This window comes from Nicotiana tabacum, chromosome 19, assembly GCF_000715075.1.
Source record: "Nicotiana tabacum cultivar K326 chromosome 19, ASM71507v2, whole genome shotgun sequence".
NCBI classification, from domain to species: Eukaryota; Viridiplantae; Streptophyta; class Magnoliopsida; order Solanales; family Solanaceae; genus Nicotiana; species Nicotiana tabacum.
This window is the reverse complement of record NC_134098.1, coordinates 56,219,292-56,240,689: the sequence shown is the minus strand read 5'-3', so window position 1 is coordinate 56,240,689 and position 21,398 is coordinate 56,219,292. Positions and strand designations below refer to the sequence as shown.

Sequence of the window (21,398 nt, the reverse complement as noted above, 5' to 3'; positions counted from 1 at the left end):
CATACAAAGCCTCGTACGGAGCCATCTGAATACTCGACTGATAACTGTTATTATATGCAAACACCGCGAGTGGTATGAACTGGTCCCATGAACCCCCAAAGTCAATGACACAAGCGCGCAACATGTCCTCCAATATCTGAATAGTGCGCTCATACTCTTCGTCCTTCTGAGGGTGAAAAGTTATGCTCAACTCAACCAGCGTACCCAACTCTCGCTGCACTGCCCTCCAAAACTGCGATGTAAACTGATTGCCCCTATCTGAAATGATGGAAACTGGGACACCATGCAGGCGAGCAATCTCTTGGATGTAAATCTCAGCTAGCCACTCGGAAGTGTAAGTAGTACCAACTGGAATGAAGTGAGCGGACTTGGTCAGCCGATCCACAATAACCCAAATAGCATCAAACTTCCTCGAAGTCTATGGGAGCCCAACTACAAAGTCTATGGTGATTCGCTCCCACTTCCACTCTAGGATCTCTAATTTCTGAAGCAAGCCATCCGGCCTCTGATGTTCATACTTAACCTGCTGACAATTGAGACACTGAGCTACAAGCCCAACTATATCCTTCTTCATCCGCCTCCACCAATAGTGATGTCTCAAATTCTGGTACATCTTCGTGGAACCCGGATGGATGGAATACCGCGAGTTGTGGGCCTCCCAAGAATCAACTCCCAAAGCCCATCTATATTAGGCACACTTATCCGGCCCTGCATCCTCAACACATCATCATCACTAATAGTCACATCCCTAGCACCACCTCTCTGAACCCTGTCCTGAAGAACGAGTAAGTGGGGGTCATCATACTGATGCTCCATGATACGGTCATAAAGAGAAGACCTAGAGAGCACGCAAGCCAATACCCGACTAGGCTCCGAAATATCCAATCTCACAAGCTGGCCTGCTAAGGCCTGAACATCCAATTCCAAAGGTCTCTCTACTGCTAGAAGATATGCTAAACTCCCCAAATCAGCGACTTAAATTGTCGACTGGCACATTGGCCTTCCTCGGATGGTATAAAATAGTGATATCATACTCCTTAAAAAGCTTCAACCATCTCCGCTGACACTAATTAAGATTCTTCTGCTTAAATAGATGTTGCAGACTCCGGTGATCAGTATAGATCTCACAATGAACCCCATACAAATAATGACGCCAAATCTTCAAGGCGTGAACAATGGCTGCTAACTCAAGGTCATGGACAGGATAGTTCTTCTCATGGGTCTTCAACTGGTGCGAGGCATAGGCAATCACCCTACCCACCTATATCAAAACACAACCAATGCCTATCCTCGAGGCATCACAATAAACGGTATAAGAACCTGAAGCTGGTGGCAGAACTAACACTGGAGTTGTGGTCAAAGTAGTCTTGAGCTTCTGAAAGCTCTCCTCACACTCATCCGACCACCTGAATGAAGCACCCTTTTGGGTCAGTTTGGTCCAAGGGCGATGCAATAGATGAAAATCCCTCCACAAAGCGACGGTAATAACCCGCCAAACTAAGGAAGCTCCTAATTTCCGTGGCTGAGGACGGTCTAGGCCAACTTTGCACCGCCTCTATCTTCTTCGGATCCACCTAAATACCCTCACTGGACACCACGTGCCCCAAGAATGCTACTGAACTGAGCCAGTACTCACACTTGGAGAATTTTGCATAAAGCTTATCCTCCCTCAATATCTGTAATACAATTCTCAAATGTTGAGTGTGCTCCTCCTGGCTAGGAGAGTACACCAGGATGTCATCAATGAATACAACCACGAATGAATCCAAATAGGGCTGGAATACATTGTTCATCAAATGCATGAACGTTGCTGGGGCATTGGTCAGCCCAAAAGACATCACCAAGAACTCATAATGGCCATATCGGGTCTTGAAAGCTGTCTTAAGAATATCCGAATCCCGAATCTTCAGCTGGTGATAACCGGACCTCAAATCAATCTTGGAGAACACCCTCGCTCCCTGAAGCTGATTAAATAAATCATCAATACGAGGTAAAGGATAATTGTTCTTGACTGTGACCTTGTTCAACTGCCTGTAATCAATACACATTCTCATGGAACCATCCATCTTTTTCACAAATAGAACCGGTGCACCCCAAGGTGACACACTAGGCCGAATGAACCCCTTATCTAGGAGTTCCTGAAGGTATTATTTCAACTCCTTCAACTCTGCTGGTTCCATACGATATGGTGGAATAGAAATAGGTTGAGTGTCTGGAACCAAATCAATACCAAAGTCAATATTCCTGTCAGGCAGCATGCCCGGCAAGTCTGTAGGAAACACATCCGAAAGATCACGTACCACCGGAACAGAATCAATGGTAGGAGTCTCTGCACCAACATCCCTCACAAAAGTCAAATAAGACAGGCAACCCTTCTCAACCATACGCTGAACCTTCAAATATAAAATCACCCTACTGGGTACATAATCTACAGAACCTCTCCACTCAACCCTCAGAAATCCCGGCATAGCCAATGTCACCGTCTTAGCGTGACAATCTAGAATAGCATAACATAGAGATAACCAATCCATACCCAATATCACATCAAAGTCAACCATACTGAGCAACAATATATCTACTCGGGTCTCCAGACCCCCAATAGTCACCACACAAGACCGATATACGCGGTCCACAATAATAGTATCGCCCACAGGAGTATATACATGTACAGATAAAATTAAAGACTCACGGGGCATATCCACAAAATGGACAAAATAAGAGGAAACATATGAATACGTGGAACTAGGGTCAAATAATACAGAGGTATCTCTATGACAAACTGAGATAATACATGTAATCAAAGCATCTGAATCAATAGCATCTGGTCTAGTAGGGAGGGCATAGAAATGGGCCTGACCACCCCCTGATCTGCCTCCCCTTCTCGGGCAACCCCTAGTTGACTAGGCTCCTCCCCTAATTGGCTGAGCTCAACCCTTAGCTGGTTGGACGAGCGGTGGAGGAACTGGTGCTGGTGCTACCAGCCGAGTACTCTGTTGTGGAGTCTCACCCAATAGCCTAGGGAAATCCTTCATAATGTGAAGAAAATCTTCGCACTCGAAACAACCCCTCCTCTGACAAAATTGTTGCTCCTGATGCCCAAAAGAACTAACCGCGGGCACCTGAGTGGGCGGGGCATGATGAGAACTCTACGCTGGTAGTGCACTAAATGATGACTGGCCCTGCTGATGACTATGAGAACCATGGCCAAATGATGCACCACGGTGAAATGGCCGAGTTGTCTGAGCCTGTCTGAAATGACGACCTCTACCGTGATGGAACTAACCCCCAAAAGGAGCACCGCTGAATCCACCCTGACCACGAGGCCTCTTGGCCTCCCTCTAAACATCTGACCGTTAATCACCTCAATCTGCCGACAAACGTCGACAACCTCATCAAAGGTAGCACCAGACACTCTCTCTCTCTCTGGTCATGAGCAACCGTAGCTGAAAAGTGAGACCATCTATAAACCTCATGATCCTCTCCCTGTCTGTGTGAACCAACCAGATAGCATGACGGGCCAACTCCGAGAATCGCATCTCATACTGCGTCACAGATATGTCTCCCTGGCGAAGCTGCTCAAACTATCTGCGTAGCTCCTCTCTGCAGGACTGAGGCACAAACTTCTCCAAAACAATCACGGAGAACTGCTTCCAAGTAAGGGGTGCTGCACCAATAGGCCTATGCCTCTCGTAAGTCTCCCACCATCTGAGTACAGCCCCAAAAAACTAAAAAGTAGTGAATGAGACCCCACAAGTCTCCAGAATACCAGCAGTACGGAGTATCCTCTGACACTTGTCCAAGAAGTCCTGGGCATCCTCTCTTTCTGTGCCACTGAAAGGTGGTGGCTGGAGTCTCCCAAACCTCTCCAACCTACGCTGATCATCCTCAGGAGCAGGAACCACATAATCCTATGCAGTTGCAACCGGATGGGCTGGTGGTGCCTCTAGTGTCTAAAGTCCTTGGACAACCTGCTCGGGTGTGCGAGCGATGGGAGTCTGAGTGCCTCCCCCGGCCTGAGAAATGGTTGCGGTCGTCGATATAGAGACCGCCTGAGCAAGGCCGGTACACGCTGTCAGAATCTCAGCTAGGGTCTCCTGAAGGTTTGGAATCACAATAAGCAGAGGTGGTGCCTGAGCTGGTGCATCAACAACAGGAACCTGGTCCTGATCTGGGACAACTGGTGGATCTGCAGGTACTGCCCCAGTTGTTGTACGGGTTGCACGTCTGCCCCTACCACGGCCTCTACCGCGGCCTCGGCCTCTCACGGCCTGAACTGGTGGTTGTCCCTCTTGACCGGTAGCATGAGTCCTCACCATCTATGAGAGAATGACTAACAGATGTTTAGTTACTAGAATACACAGGACGCACGACAAGAATCGAAGAATGTGAAATATTTTCCTAAAGGTTATGCAACCTCTCGAAGATAAATACAGGCATCTCTGTACCGATCCGCAAGACTCTATTAAACCCGCTCATAACTCGTGAGACCTATGTAACCTAGGCTCTGATACCAATCTGTCAAGACCCAAAATCTAACCATGGTCGTAATGGCGCCTATCATGTTACAAGGCAAGCCTATTTCCCAAAATATTACAACTAAATCGATTATAAGGATTTAATAAAACATTTCTAACATTTGAATTTTTCATCAACTAAATCAACTTTAATTATAATTAGAAAATACAGAAACGAGCCCCAAACATCGGGGTGTCACTAAGTCATGAGCGTCTAAATCTATGAACTAAGAAATAAAACTGTCTAACTGTCAATACAGTCCAAAAGAACAAATGATAAAAGGAGTAAAAAGGTCCTACGGACGCTCGCAGCTACCTTGCAGTCTCAAACAATAGCCGGCCTGAACTCAACGATCGTCGTGCTCTGACTCACCTGGATCTGCACATAAAGTGTAGGGTGTAGCATGAGTATAACCACCTCAGCAAGTAACAGAAATAACTAAGGAATTGAGTAATAGTGATGAGCTAGGTGGAATAATCCAGTTATTTCTTTATCATAATTTAAAATAAACAAAAATAATTAGGTAAATTCCATCAACTTAATAAATGCTACAAAGAGATTAACGGTAAAATGCAGCAATAGCAAAAGCAATGAATCCTCACAGCAATGTCACTCAATCACTCAGCACTCAGCTCTCGCCACTCGCACTCAGCACTCAACGCTCAATAGGTACATGCGCTCACTGGGGGTGTGTACAGACTTCGGAGGGGCTCCTGCAGCACAAGCGCTAATCTACACGGACAACTCACGTGCTGCACGGACAACTCACGTGCTATCATATCATATCTGGATCCGCACGGACAACTCACATGCTATCATAATATCTGGATCCGCACGGACAACTTACCTGCTATAATAATATCTGGATCCACACGGACAACTCACGTGCTATAATAATATCTGGATACACACGGATAACTCACGTGCTGTACGGACAACTCCTGTGCTATCATATCATGCCTCACAACAGGACCTCGGCCTCTCTCAGTCATGTCCCTCTCTAGCCTCACAGTGTTCAACAATTCAAGAAGAATAACCCAAATCAAGTATCACATTGTATCAGCAAGAATAATAGAGACTGAGGTAGACATGTATAAAATTTCTATGACTGAGTACAACAAATGTGAGCATGAATAAAGCCTAAGCATGATCTATAACATGAAGGCAAACAAGTTCAACAACAAATAAACACATAACCACAGATAATAGCCATTAGGCCTCACAACCTCACGGGACGGACCAAGTCTCAATCCCTCGCGGTGCACACCTGCACGCCCGTAACCTAGTGTGGTTATCACTTACAAACAATCACGTGGTGTCAAATCTCCGAGTTTATACCCTTAGAGCCAGAGTTAAAGCTATTACTTACCTCAAATCGGACAAAACCCTAGTCCGCGATGCTCTTGCCCCAAGATTCGACCTCTAAATGCTCCGAATCTATCCAAAATCAGTATATCATCATCAATACACGCTAAAGGAATGAATCCCATATGAAAATTATAAATTTAAACCACAAATCCCGAAATTGGCCAAACCCGGCCCTCGGGCCCACGTCTAAAAATTGGGTAAAAATCACAAATTACGAACACCCATTCACTCACGAGTCGAACCATACCAAATTTGTCAAAATTCGACTTCGAATCGACATTCAACTCTCAAAACCCATTTTATGAAATTTCTACTATTTTCCCCAATTTTCCACCCTAAAGTACTAATCAAATGATGAAATCAGTGATATAATCATGTATTTTAGCCAAAACTGAGTTAGAATCACTTACCTCGATGGTTTGCTTGAAAATCCCTCGAAATATCACCAAAACCCGAGCTCTTTAGTTCAAAGTATGAAAATAAAATCCTAAATCTCGTATTTATAGTGCACCCTCGGATTTCCAACTTCGCTGACCGCAAAAAAAACCGCCCCCGCGCACGCCTCACCGCGGTCCGCAGCCGCGAACCTCACTCTGCGGTCCGCAGAATTCCCACCGCGGCCGCGAAACGCCTGTAGCCCCGGGGGTCGCATCCCTTTTTCCGCTGTCTGCGCGAGCTCCTTCCGCTGACTGTGGAATTTCCACCGCCCCCGCGAACTTCCACCGCTGACCGCAAAATTCTGCTGCGGTCCGCATTCCCAACACCTGAAACACCAGCAACTCTCCTCAGCAGCACCAGTACCTGTTTTCAACAGCTAATCCACCTACTAACCCATCCGAAACACACCCGAGGCCCTCGAGACCTCAACCAACCATGCCAACAAATCCTAAAATACCATACGAACTTAGTCAAACCTTCGAATCACTCAAAACAACATCAAAACACCAAATCACCCTCGGATTCAAGCCTAAGAACTTCTAAACTTACAAATTCGACAACCGATGCTGAAACCAACCAAACCACGTCTGAATGACCTCAAATTTTGCACGCACGTCACAAATGACACTACGAACCCACTCCATTTTTAGAAATTCCATTTCGACCCCGATATCAAATTTTCCACTACCGACCAAGAATAGCCAAATTTCCAATTTCGCCAATTCAAGCCTAATTCTACCACGAACCTCCAAATCACATTACGGACGCGCTCCTAAGTCCAAGATCACCTAACAAAAATAATGGAACCATCGGAATTAAAATCCGAGGTCGTTTGCACATAAGTCAACATCCGGCTGACTTCTCCAACTTAAGCTTCTACTTTAGAGACTAAGTGTCTCAATCCACTCCGGACTTGAACCAACTAACCCGATACATCATAATATAGCTGAAAAGCACAAAAGAAGCAGAAATGGGGGAAATGGGACTATAACTCTCGGAATGACCTGCCAGGTCGTTACAGGTTGGGTCCTCAAATGGCCTTGGTTGATCCCTTGACTAGTGAGTGCCAATGGATCAATTAATGAAAATAAAGAAAGTAGTACTTCAAATAGTCTTAGTCGATGAGTATCGAAGGATCAACCAAGGAAAAGAACATGGATAAGTACCTCAAATAGCTTTGCTTGATCCATCGATTGCTGGGAGTCGATTGATCAACTAAGGTAATTAGGGGACACACTAACAGTATTAAATATAGAAAAATACTATAAATTAATTTTTTAAATATAGAATAACGAGGGATTACAAATTTAATTAAAGATACATTAGAATTAAATATTTGTTAAAATTTTATAATTAAATTTATCTACATAACTACACAAGATATTAACTAATGTTTACCCTCAAAATCGGATAATAATTAAATTTGTAAGTGGTTTTAAGGATATGCGAATTAATTGGATACAAAACGATAAATTGAATTATGAATGAATAAGTAAAGGTATAATAAATTTAAACCATGCGAGGAGGAGGATTTCATCCTTAGTGTAACGCTAACCCTCGATCCGGTCTCACAGTGGCCAATATTGATGAACAAGAAAAAGAGCTTTTATAACAATAAAAATAGTAATGTATTGCTTTGGAATGCGTGTTATAATATGTGTCATGAATTATCAGACCCCATTTATATAGTACAGAAGTCCTACTCTAGGTACAACTCTATAAAAGGTAAAATAATCTTCTGATTAACCGATTGCCTGTTCTTCATCGATACGTGCCAAGATCCCCGCCGTGATCTTGATTGCCCGACAATGTTCTTCGAAGTTGTTCAAGGCTAGTACCGATCCTGAACCATGACCCCGATATTCTCGAGGGTGGGCTTCATGCCCCCGGACTCTGTCTCGATGAGACCTTTGCCTCAATTTCGGTCCCTTGTCATCATGAGTCGATCTTGGCTAATCTTATCGAAGACCGGGGTGTACCATGAGCCCGTTCTTACCCATATACAGATAGTCCCCTCGTTTCTCGGAGGATAAGTTGACGAGAAACGACATGAGCTCCCCGATTCCTTTTTCGATATGCCGTGACGAAAATGACAAAAAACCTCCGAAACGTCTCGTCAGTCATGTCATAATGGCCTTAAATGTGTGTCATCCATCGGTTAGCTATCCCAAGGATGTGAAACATCACTGAACCTCTATAAATATATCCTCCTCCATTCATTTTTCACTTTACATCAAGCCTTCTACCCTCGTACCCTCAAGTTTTCATTACTCTCTAGCATTTTTACCCCTATTACTTAAGGTTCTTTGTAAAATTTCTACTCATCATCCACTCAAGCCAACACATCTGAGCTCCCATTTTCAACCTTTCTCTATTTCTTTCAAGCTTTCCCCCTAACAATGGCAAAAACCTCAAAATTTGTTCCCCAAAAGGATGCTCTTTCTTCTTCGCGGCTGACCACTAAGGTCGAGGAGAACGTCCCTGATGTGGTTGTTGATAAACCGGCAAAAAAACCCCCCTTGAAGATGTTCATTACCGGGGGTTGTTCGCTCACCGATGACTTCAAGGTTGAAAATCCTTCTTCCGTACAGGGTCGGCGTGAGTAGGCCTCGATATACATCTGTTCAATTACCGAAGAGGACCTCCCCATAATTCGCAAGGATCGCAACTGGGCTGATAAAGACATAGTTGTCCCCGACTCCGAGGAGGCCATCACCACCCATGTCGAGAGATATCTAAGTATTTACACTTATCCCTTTACATTGGGCCCGGTGGACCCGGTCATCTTAAAATTCTGCAGGTTGTATAACGTATGCCTCGACCAAATTCATCCATCTCTGTGGAGGATCCTGATCCTCCTCCGATTCTTTGTGAACAAAATCGATGGGTGCTCGTTCACCATAGATCATCTACTCCACTTGTACAGCCCCCGAATTTTCCAAGGGAGACTAATAAAGCTTGTATGTCAGGCCAACAAAGCCCCATTCTCGAGCATCAAAAAGGACCGGGATCGGAGTTGGCAAGGTGGTTTTGTCCGAGTGAGGACCGCCAACCTGGTACCTACCGAGTGGAGGTCAATCCCCGAGAGGTGAAACATATAACGTAAGTACAACTCCCTTTTAGCGTCGATTTAATACTTTACCTTCCCTTTTTTTATCGGTGTTTGTTGTGGTGCAGCCCTTGCTTGAGTTCCAAATTCTATTCCACGGCTCAAGGAGTGGGTTGAGGGTATTGTGTCACAAATGCCCTATTCCGAGCACTCATGGCACAAACTTTCAAAAGGCCGTTGGGAGGCCCGTTCCCATGGTAAAATTCCTTCCCATAGCAAGTCACATTGAATTTCTTCCCCTAGCATCGCATTCTTATTTCTTTTATTTTCTTTTGTAGGTTTGCCTAAGATAGTTGAGCTTAGGCCTCCATTCGTAGACGAGGACTTGCATGTTGAGTCTCCTGCTCTAGGGTAGGCTGGAATGAAGAAAAATAGGAGGGCTCCGAGTTCCCCGAGCTCGGAGAAAAAGAAAACAAAAAGGAGGCTGGTCCGTAAACCAAAGGAAACCTCCAACTCCCGAGTGCTCGACTCGGACTCACTCCTCCGGCTCAAGGATGAGCCCGAGGAGGATGAACTCTTTATGGTCCACGAGTCATCTGTGCTCGAGGAATGGGCGGCAGCCAAGGGGGAAACGACAGAGGCTAATCCCTCTCAAGTTTGTGAGGCTGATGCAGGAGTGAGGGTCGAGAACCCTCAAGACGCTAGTTCTTCCCCGCTCAGTGTTATAGATATTACGGGATCGCCTTCGTTCACAGAATCAATATCCGATGAAGCCTGAACGATGAAAGAGAGATCCAATGAGGAGGTCCATAGATCGTACAATCCCCTTTGAAGCTTCTTTGACAGTGTGGACTCATCCGCCCCTGAGGACTTCACCGGTTTGGGCGACTTATAGGTGCCGGGAAGAGTCCATCCTCTGAGGTCGGTAGGACGAGCTCAAGCCTGAGGTTGGTCAATTGGTTCCCGTCTCCAAGCACGGATCCTTGCCGGAAGCGATCCATCGTTATCACCATCCCGGAGGACGCCCAGGTTCTTTCCGCCCTTGTCGGGGTAGCTAGTTACCTCCAGTGCCTGGTATCCGACGAAGACCAGGCAAAAATGAAAGAGGTGGACATGCCATGCCTGTTCAACGAAGCACAACAGGCGCTGAACCGGGTAAGGTGTTGCCAAACCTTTTAGTTTTTCAGCTTTTGTTCTTGATTATCCTAATATTTCTTCTCATATTTGCAGGCCTCGGTGCTCCACCATAAAACCTTCCTCTGGTATCAGGATGACCTGAGCCAACTTGAGATGGTGGCTCAGTACAAATAGGTACAAACAGGATGACCTTTCCACGTGAATGAAAGGTCAAGAGCCTTCGAGATGATTTTGACGTGGCTCAGAAAGAACACGCCGCCTTGATGGAATAGGTAAAAATATTTGAAGTTAGTGATGACGAGCTAGACACGGTGACTAATGGTCAGAACCCGCAGGTCCAACAGAAGATAGACCGGATCGACAAACTTACTAGTCGAGATGGACGTGATCAAGGTCGAGGCCAAGGAGTGGAAAGGCAAGATAGATCATTTAGCCTCGAAAAAGGAGACTGCCCGGGAGAAACTGGCCTCGGCTGAGGCCCTACTTTGAGTGATGAGGGAGAAAGCTGAGGCCCAGTCTCAAAAAATAGAAGACCTCCAGTCTCAACTGGGTTCAGCTATTGCCGATCAGGATACCCTTGTCAAGGAGCTTAAAGTATCTAAGTCAGTGGCGAAAATAACCAAGGTTGATGCCAATGAGATGGTGGCTCAGTACAAAGCTGATGCTGAGGCAGCCCATAACCGCCTGAAACACATCATTTACTACGCGAAGTGGTAGTCCCAAAGAGAAGCCCTCGAAGAAGTTCATGCCCGGGGTTTTGACTTATCGGCTGAGATCGAAAATGTTAAGAAGCTCGAGGCTGAGGCCAAGAGGTTGGCATACCCGAGGACGAGAAAGGCTCCGAGGGTTCCGGGGGTGGATAAGACCTCGATGGTCCCGGTGATAAGGCGACCTCCAGTGAGGACCATGCCGCTTAGGTGCTTTGTAGAGTTTTCTTTTGTTTTTGTACTTTTGTACTTTTTTGTTGAGGTCGTTTGGCCTTTGTAAAGATTTATACATATATACAAGGCTCCTTTTACCTTCGACAATTTTCAAGCTTGTTTCTTTTTTCTTTTTTCATTAAAATTGCAAAGATATTAAATGCCTTAGCATGTAATAATAAGGTCTTGTTCGGAGGTTCGAACAAGGCTAGTTCTCGAAGTAATTTTGCTTAAGATTCACAGGGGCTTGGTATGACCAGAAGCTTTCCCCAAAAATGCTTACTTGGAAATTTTTAGATTTGAATTTTGTCGAGGGTAGCCTTTTAAACCGGTTTGGAAATTTTTGAAGGCCTTGTGTTTTGGTTACGGGGTTCGGATATCTCCGAGCTATTTCTAGGATGGCCGTAGTATTTTAAGTTTGGGTATCGCCAAATAGGCTTATTACCCCGGGCATCGATATCCGGGCCATCCGGGGTTGCCTAGGACGACAGTCCCCAAGTGGGGGTGGTCGTAGCCTTTAAGTTTGGGCATTGCCTAATAGGTTTTTATGCCCCCGAGCTTTGATAGCGCGAGCCGCCGGAGTTTTCCTTGGACGACAGTCCCCGAGTGGGGGTGACCTCTTGGATCCGGATAGAGGTGGCCCTTGGGCCCGATATCCTTAGGGAACAAAATGTAGTAGTTTTTTTAGAGACAAAATATGTATCTACAAGGTAGAAACTTTCTTTCATATATGTGTGCAACATACAAGATAGCAAATGTATACAAGCTTCATGTAATGGCTTAAGTGGTCTATGTGGGCACGGTTCATTTGATCGTTTCGCCCTTACAATAAATCCTATCCAGCAAGCCCAGACTTATTTGAGCACAAAGTTTCCTTCCTTTCTAAAATCATCATTCGAGGGTGATGGCCCCCAATATTCGAGGCCGTTCATAGAGAGGCTTAAGATATTATTGATGTGACCCCCGACTCCGCCTTATAGCCAGTCTTTAATTCGAAGTTTGCACGATCCACTGTTTCCTCATTAAAACCCTTGCCGGAAAACCCATTTGGGACAAAACTGGTTCAAGGGAAAAAAAGTGCAATGCGTGCTTTCAGGCCTAAAAGTTGCATCATTCCTTGACTGTTACCTGCAAGTGTTAGTCCAATCTGTAATACACGTAAAGGAAAGAAATGAATGGGGTCGTACCTTAGCAGTAGTATCATTTCAAGAAGGCTATGTTCCAGTTGCTCAGTAATCGCTCACCGTTTAGTGCTTCGAGTTTCTACGATCATTTGTCGGTGATCTCGATAATTCGATATGGGCCTTCCCAATTCGGTCCCAGCTTCCCTTCGTTCAGGTTTCGGGTATTTAGTGTCATATTCCTCAACACCAAGTCCCCGATATTGAAATATCGAAGGTTGGCTCTTCGATTGTAATACCTCTCGATTCCTTGCTTTAGGGCAGCCAACCGAACAAGGGTGGCCTCGCGCCTTTCATCTAAAAGTTCCAGACTCGTACTCATGGCCTCGTCGTTTGACTCTTCGGTCGCATACCGAAACTTGAGACTCGATTCTCCTACTTCGACAGGTATTAGAGCTTCGGCACCATAGACAAACGAGAACGGGGTGGCCCCGGTACTGGATTTTGAGATCGTACGATACACCCATAAGATTTCGGGCAAAATTTCCTTCCATTTTCCTTTGGCGTCGGTCAACCTCTTTTTGAGGTTTTGGAGTATGGTTTTGTTCGTGGACTCCGCTTGCCCGTTCCCACTAGGATGATAGGGTGTTGATAGGATCCTTTTGATCTTATGGTCCTCAAAAAACTTGCTCGCTTTGCTGCCGATGAATTGCTTCCCATTATCGCACACGATCTCGACCGGTATTCCGAACTGGCATATTATGTGGTCCCAAATGAAATCAAAAACTTCCTTTTCCCTAACTTTCTCAAATGCCTGAGCTTCCACCCACTTAAAAAAATAGTCAGTCATAAATAATATAAATTGAGCCTTACCGGGTGCCCATGGCAGGGGGTAAATGATGTCCGTTCCCTATTTCATGAATGGCCAAGGAAATGTATTGCTTTGAAATGCGTGTTACAATGTGTGTCATGAATTATCAGACCCCCTTTATGTAGTAAGGGAGTCCTACTCTAGGTACAACTCTATAAAAAATAAAAAATCTTCTGATTAACTGATTGCCGGTTCTTCATCGATACGTGCCGAGATCCCCGCCATGAAATCCAGTCGGTCACGGATATTACGGCCTTCTGTTGGTCGTGCTTGATTTCCCGACAATGTTCTTCGAAGTCGTTCAAGGCTAGGACCGATCCCGAACCATGACCCCGATATTCTCGAGGGTGGGCGTCATGCCCCGGACTCTGGCTTGATGAGACCTTTGCCTCGGTTTCGGTCCCTTGTCATCATGTCTCGAGCTTGGCTTATCTTATCAAAGGTCGGGGTGTACTATGAGCCCGATTTTACTCGTATACACAATATGATAATGATAAATTAATTTGATTTTGCTAAATTAAAAAATAAGTTATTGATGTAACTATATAATAAGACAAGACATTAGCTAGCTTATATGAAGATATGACTTGGTCAATGCTAACCATAAGCTAATTTTTCATATTAACAATATTAAATACCTAAGCGTTATACAATAAATCCATTATCATATAGTTAGTGTCTTGTGTTATTACATAGTTTGATTAAAATGAGCCAATTCATTAATTATTTTATGTCATTATCTAAAAGGAAAAAAGGCTCAAATATGCCATCGAATTTAACGAAATGGCCTATTTGCGCTACTCGCTAATAATTGGACATAAACATGTCACTGGCGTGATTATTTTAGGCCTTATATGCCATTATTTCAGCAGGATAGACTCGATCTCATCATCCTCCAAGTCGTTCCCTTTGATGGTGCACATGTAGGAGGTCACATACTCATTTGGGTCGGTTGTTCTGTTGTACTTAGGAATCTCGGGCATACGAAACTTCTTAGGGATCGGCTTCGAAGCTGCGCTCAGAGGAAAAGGTTTTTGAATATAACTTCTTGGAATCCAGGACTTTTAATATCGGTGGTGCTCCCGGGATTTGGTCGACCCTGGAATTGTAGGTTTCCACCTTTATGTCATTGGCTTCGATTTTCTTTTCTCCCGATTCTACCCGTTTTGTCAGCTCCTCGAGCATCTTTATGATCTCAGGGTTGGTCCCCAATTCATTTTCATTCGATTTCTCCGTGACCGGTTCATTTCTGCGGGTGACTTCCCAGGACGGCTCGGGCTCAATTCTTCTCGGGGCGCGACTTTGGTTCTGCAACTAAGTTATCGCTGCCTGTTGAGCCTATAGCATTTCGAATATCACCCGCAAGTTGATCCCATCACCTTCACTTTCGTGCGTATTTTGGGCAATCGATCAGACTTCCGTGTGGATGTTTTTCTCAAGATCGGTAGACAAATTTGCATTGATGTCCGCATGCGAGCTAGTATCGATCGGGTCCGCGCCTGGAACTCCGTTCAGATCGACAGGGGGCACCTCATTACCGGGTGCTACATTGTTGTTCTCTCCATGGTAGCCGGACTCAGCATTTACGTTTAGAGGGGCAGACTGGGAGTTCGACATTTCAAACTTTAACCTGAAATTAAAGACACTCCAAAGAATAAGTGTAAAATAGGTTGTGTTATGGGAATTTGTATCAAATTACCACTATTATCCTTAGCCCCACGGTGGGCGCCAAACTGTTTACCCTCAAAATCGGATAACAATTAAATTTGTAAGTGGTTTTAAGGATATGCGGATTAATTTGATACAAAATGATAAATTGAATTAGAATGAACAAGTAAAGGTATAATAAATTCAAGCCACGCGGGGAGGATGATTCCAGCCTTAGTGTAACGTTCACCCTCGATTCGGGCTCACAGTGGCCAATATTGATGAACAAGAAAAAGAGCTTTTATAACGGTAAAATAGTAATGTATTGCTTTGGAATGCGTGTTATAATATGTGTCATGAATTATTAGACCCCCTTTATGTAGTAGGGGAGTCCTACTCTAGGTACAACTCTATAAAAGATAAAAAATCTTCTGATTAACTGATTGCCGGTTCTTCATCGATACGTGCCGAGATCCCCGCCGTAAAATTCGGTCGGTCACGGATATTACGGCCTTCTGTTGGTCGTGCTTGATTTCTCGACAATGTTCTTCGAAGTCGTTCAAGGCTAGGACCGATCCCGAACCATGACTCCAATATTCTCGAGGGTGGGCGTCATGCCCCCGGACTCTGACTCGATGAGACCTTTGCCTTGGTTTCATTTCCTTATCATCATGTCTCGAGCTTGGCTTATCTTATCAAAGGTCGGGGTGTACTATGAGCCCGATTTTACTCGTATACACAATATGATAATGATAAATTAATTTGATTTTGCTAAATTAAAAAATAAGTTATTGATGTAACTATATAATAAGACAAGACATTAGCTAGCTTATATGAATATATGACTTGCTCAATGCTAACCATAAGCTAATTTTTCATATTAACAATATTAAATACCTAAGCGTTATACGATAAATCCATTATCATGTAGTTAGTGTCTTATGTTATTACATAGTTTGATTAAAATGAGTCAATTCATTAATTTTTTCATGTCATTATCTAAAAGGAAAAAAGGCTCAAATATGCCATCTAATTTAACGAAATGGCCTATCTGCACTACTCGCTAATAATTGGACATAAACATGTCACTGACGTGATTATTTTAGGCCTTATATGCCATTATTTATCTAACAAACCCTACTACTAAATTTACCATGTAATATTATCTAAACCCTTCAATGGCATATCAGCCCCTCCCCTTTCACCCCCTTTAACGAGTGAGCCATTTTATTAAGTTTAGTGGCATATTTGATCCTTTTTCCAATTTCTTATAATACATAACTCTCTTGGGTGACTAAATTAACTTATGTTATTTTTCTGTTTATCATTCGATGCATGAATATCAACCTTTTAGAATCATATTCCTATACTCCATCTTTTTAAATTTTATGTAATAAACTTATAACGTAATTTACAAGAGGACAAAGTTCATCACTTATACTATACCATTATTAGTTTATATGGAAAAACTAGACTTTTTTAGTAATCATACTATATTATAAGCATGAAGATCAAAAGTTGAATGTGAAAGACCAAAATAACCCTATAAACTTACGTGACTATGATACCTTTCAAAAAATTATACCTTTATAAATAAGTACAAAACCTTTTGGTTCCCTCAACCTTTTGCCATTAATATTTCAAAAGTCTTGTATAATTTTGCATAACTATGAAAACAAAAATTATTTTTGTTATGTTTTTATTATTGTCAATCGCTTCTTACTTAATTGTTCACAAAATTTTACAAACATATAATTCTTCCATTCTTTAAAAAAAAATATCATGTACAAATAAGTATTAGTTTCTCTTTTTATTTGTTGCACGGATCATTTCGCTGAAACATCAAAAGAACAACTTCAAGAACAATATCTACAATGAAATATTAGGTGAAATATACTGTCATATTATATGTTTGTAACTCATAACAACTAAATTTATGTAATTATAAAATACACTTGTCTAACTAAATATAATTATTGATCTTCGTAGAGCCATCCAGTTAATTTGAGCTCAACACTACATCTCTAAAACTATTTATTATTTTTAGCTTGTATTTTTTTCTTTTGAAATTTTGCTGTAATATTTTACATATTTTAATAATATTTTAAATTTTTTTTACTGCTTGTACGGAATAACACGTGCGACGCGCGTATCAAGAAACTAGTTGAATTATGAATCTAATCCTATTCTACATCATTCAAAATTTTCACATACTTTATGGCTTTTAAAAGGATTAAAAACACAAAATTTATTTAAGGAGAAAAAAAAAAAACGGGATTAAAAGAGAGTATACAGTGGTTGGGGATGGGGTGGTGGCTTTTGGGAAAAGGACATAAGATTTGTTTAGGGGAAAAAACAAAGAGAAGGGCTTAAAAGAGAGTACACTAATGAGGTGTTGTTTAGTATGAAAAATATATATGAGTACGTGAATTAAGATTATGTATGTGTTTTCATGATAAAATTTAGAATGTTAACAGTGATTGGGATGTGGTGGTGGCTTGAGAAAATAAAATATGCCATTAAACTTAACGAAATGGCTTACATATGCCACTCGTAAAAGGGATTGAGGGGAGGGGCTGGTAAGTAATGATAGATTTACATAATGCCAGGTGACAAAATCTGATAGTAGTAGGGTTTCGTTAAGGGGTAATGGTATATGTGGCCCAAAATGGTAATGTCGGTGGCATGTTTATGTCTAACTATTAACGAGTGGCATAGATAGGCCATTTTGTGAAGTTCGATGATGTGAGTTTTTTCCCTCATCTAAATTAGCTAATAGCTTGTGTTATTATGTACTTATATTTTTAACTTATTTTCTAACTTTATAGAATCACACTACTTTGTTGTTATCACATAGAGTGTCCCTTTGTTTGCCTTGGTTGATCCATAGACTCGTGTATCAATCAAGACCATTTGAGGGCTCATTCGTATAGGTTGACCATAGACTCATGGACCAATCAAGGCCATTTGCATTCTTGTATTTGTATTGGTTGACCATAGAGTCATGGACCAACCAAGACCATTTGAGGGACTCATCGTGTAAATTCCCCTGGTCAACTTATTCTAATTTCCACAAGTGTACACTATCTATAAGCTTTTACCGAAATGACAATTCTGTCTTATTTGCCCTCATCCCTCAGAACCTGCCCAGTTAAATGGGAGCATATTCACAGCAATCTCATTATTCTCTATTTCCTCCAGCCAACCAGGTCTATGTAAATCTAGCCAACTGCCTTGTATGGTTCCTTGTACATACGTTTCTATTTTCTTGTAGTTTCTAAAGGGTAAGAGGAGTCCGGTTATCATGTTTATAGAATGGACTTCCAGAAACTCATAGACGTCCACAGGAATAACAGAGCCAATAAGACAGCGGCAGTGTTAATAAAGATGTAGGAACTTTCCTAGTGAATCCTCAAAATCAAGTTATTCAGTTCAAAGACAAGCAAGACAACAGAATATGTCTTCTTTTTTGCTTGACGTTTACTGATATTATACTTAGTCTCCTTCTGTCTCACCGTACCATTTCACATTACCCAACATGGTACGCGTGGATATCTATGTTGTTAATCGAATGCCATGATAAAACTTCTGACAGAATAACTTCCTATGGCTGATGCCACTTTCCTTAGAATGAACATAATATCTTCAATTGGATGCTTTTGAGATTCAGACAAGATCTTTGAACAAAACAATTTCCTTCCTTAGTTTAAAAGATGTCGAAGTGTTGCTTTATTCTTACTTAATCCGGTTTTTCCTCTAAACAAACTAGGTATTTGTACACAAATTCGACGGGTATAGAAAGGACATAGAAGCATCGAAGCATACAACCAGGCAAATATATCAACACAGGAACAAACAAGGCATACAAGTTAGTACCTTCAAATAGCTCAAAGAATGAACACACACTACTCCTTTACTAATGTCACCTAGAATAGGTCCCCTCAAAAGCTAATACAAAACTTCACATTTGGTTGCAGCTTCTATGACGGAAATTCTCCTCTATATACTTTGCCTTCGCACCTGCTACCAACTCTTGATAAAATTATGTCCCGCTATTGGATATGGTTGCATTCTCAGCTCATCATTGTTATCTTTCATATTAGAGAAAACTTAGAAAGTTAACTAGAACCTAGACTATATAAACAATCAAAGTAATAAACTTTGTTTTTTGCTATTTTCTGTTTTATGAAATCAGAGATGCAAATCACAGCTACAGTAGTTGGCACGAGGATAAGGGTAGGAGAACTGTGATACTGTCATACTGGGATGTAATACCTACCAAGTAAGAAGACGCATGCACACATTTCATTTGCATTGATTGGATGGCTACAATAAGAACCTGGTAACTACAAAAATACAGTTCACTTACAAGCAGAAACTTGAGCAAGATCCCTCAAACTTACACCTTTGATTTTTATCCATCATGCGCTAGATATACTTTCAGTTTCTTGGGTAAAGACTAAAGGCCACTTAGTTGTGCAGAGTGGTGACCGAGGAAATCCACATTCCTATAGGAATTGGAGAAGCTCAGAAATAAGGAAAGCAATTTTTGATAAGAATCTGAGGATTGGCAAAAAAGTAAATGTACTGATAAGTAACTTCTCATCATGCCCAAAGAGCATCTTAATTACTGTATTGGAAAATTATCCGATAACTGAACAAGTTTTCTTCATCTTGATCAATATTTTGGTAATCTTTCAATGCATATTTTGAACAAGGATAATACCCACGAAAGCGGTAATGAAGCAGATGACAATACAAATCTCTTTAATATAAGAAATGGACGACTTAGAACCATGACCTGTAATCCACTATAACCGGGCTGTGCTCTGATATTTCCTTGTATAGTTAGTTTATGGAGTGTCAAACTAATACACATTGCACTGCGGTATTGTATATTGTTTGAAGAAAATGTTATCTCCTGGAACAGTAGAATGCAAAATGTGTTTGCTCGATCAAGTATTGAAGCAGAGAATAGAGTTATAGTCGTGACTACCTATGAATTATTGTGGTAGAAGCACTTTCTAGAGGAGTTAGGAGTACACTAACGTCATTCTATGGAAGTCTTTTGTTATAATTAGTTACCCCTGAATATAGCACACAATTTAGTTTTTTTATAAGAATTAAACACATTGAAATCAACTCACTTTGTTCGAGAGAAGTTACTAACCCAAGATGTTTCATAACATCATCTGGTAGTTCCAATGATCAATCGGCTGATATTATTATGAAATCCCCCAGTAAAGTAAATTACAGTTGTAACAAGTTGTCTACGCACATTGGATATATAATAATAATAATATACATACCGATATGTATGTATGTATACAACATTCTAGCTTGAGGAGGAGCATTCAGGGTAAGATAGCAAACAAAATAGACTCAACTTTATATATTGGTTCTTTTGTGCTCACTTGTAACTACTACGTATGTATCTCATTTATGAGGTGAGTAAAGTTTGGCCAATGGCCTAGCACAGAATTCTCTCCCAATCTTAACGTCTTGACACGGTGAATTTTGAGATAAGTTGTAATTTAGAAGTTCTAATGCTGGTTAACACATTGTTGAGCCACTTTGCTGACTACATCTAATATGCAATGGTGAAGTTGTTAGCAACTATATTAACAGAAATATAACCAAGATTTACGCACTTACTCAATTTACTGAATTCGCACCTAGCAAGAGCTTATTCTCGTGCCGGCCTTGGCAATGACGCATTCAGTCGAAGCATTGCAGCTTTTCAGAGTCCTGAAAGGGAGGGCTGGTTTCAGGTGAAAAGAAAGAAAAAAAAAAATCAGTATCAGAGTGTTAACTTTGTGATACTGATATTTTCTAGAAGTATACCGAACCTTATCTTCTCTGTGATTTCTTCAATTCCCAGGGAACTGCTGATGCTATAAGAAGATGTTTGCTGGTATATACTAGAGGAGTATCCAGTGAGGAGTTTTTAGTCCCTCGTGGTTACCATCTTTGTTTATCGGATTTCCAGAAACTCTTAGAAGCCCGCCAAAACAACAGAGCCGACATAACTGTTGCAGTTTGAAGCAGAAAATTGTTCAAGCATACAGAAATTGGAACTTTCCTAGTGAATTCTATAAATTAAGTTATTGAGTTCAAAGACAAACCACACAACAGCGTATTTCTTTTTCTTTTTCATTCATATCTTCCTATTCCTTGATAGCATCTTTAGTCTCCTTTTGTCTCATCACATCATTTCACACTACTAAGAAAAGTATGAACAAGATTGAGTGCGTAATATCAGGTGCAAAAGTCAGAAAAATTCAATGAAATTGGTCATGAAAATTTCCCCAGCATAGATATCTATGTTGCTA

The 21,398-nt window shown here is 41.9% G+C and overlaps 1 protein-coding gene across 1 annotated transcript in view; it reads left to right on the top strand.

The window, feature by feature from the left end:
- The window catches only part of LOC142173493 (glucose-1-phosphate adenylyltransferase large subunit 1, chloroplastic-like), a 77,749-nt gene extending 56,640 nt beyond the window's left edge, over positions 1 to 21,109 (top strand). Inside the window, exons 2-3 of the mRNA XM_075239091.1 lie at positions 20,746 to 20,837; positions 20,948 to 21,109. Of these exons, the coding sequence (XP_075095192.1) occupies positions 20,746 to 20,837; positions 20,948 to 21,109 (254 nt within the window). The remainder of the gene's footprint in view (positions 1 to 20,745; positions 20,838 to 20,947) is intronic.
- The last annotated feature ends 289 nt before the right edge of the window (positions 21,110 to 21,398 follow it).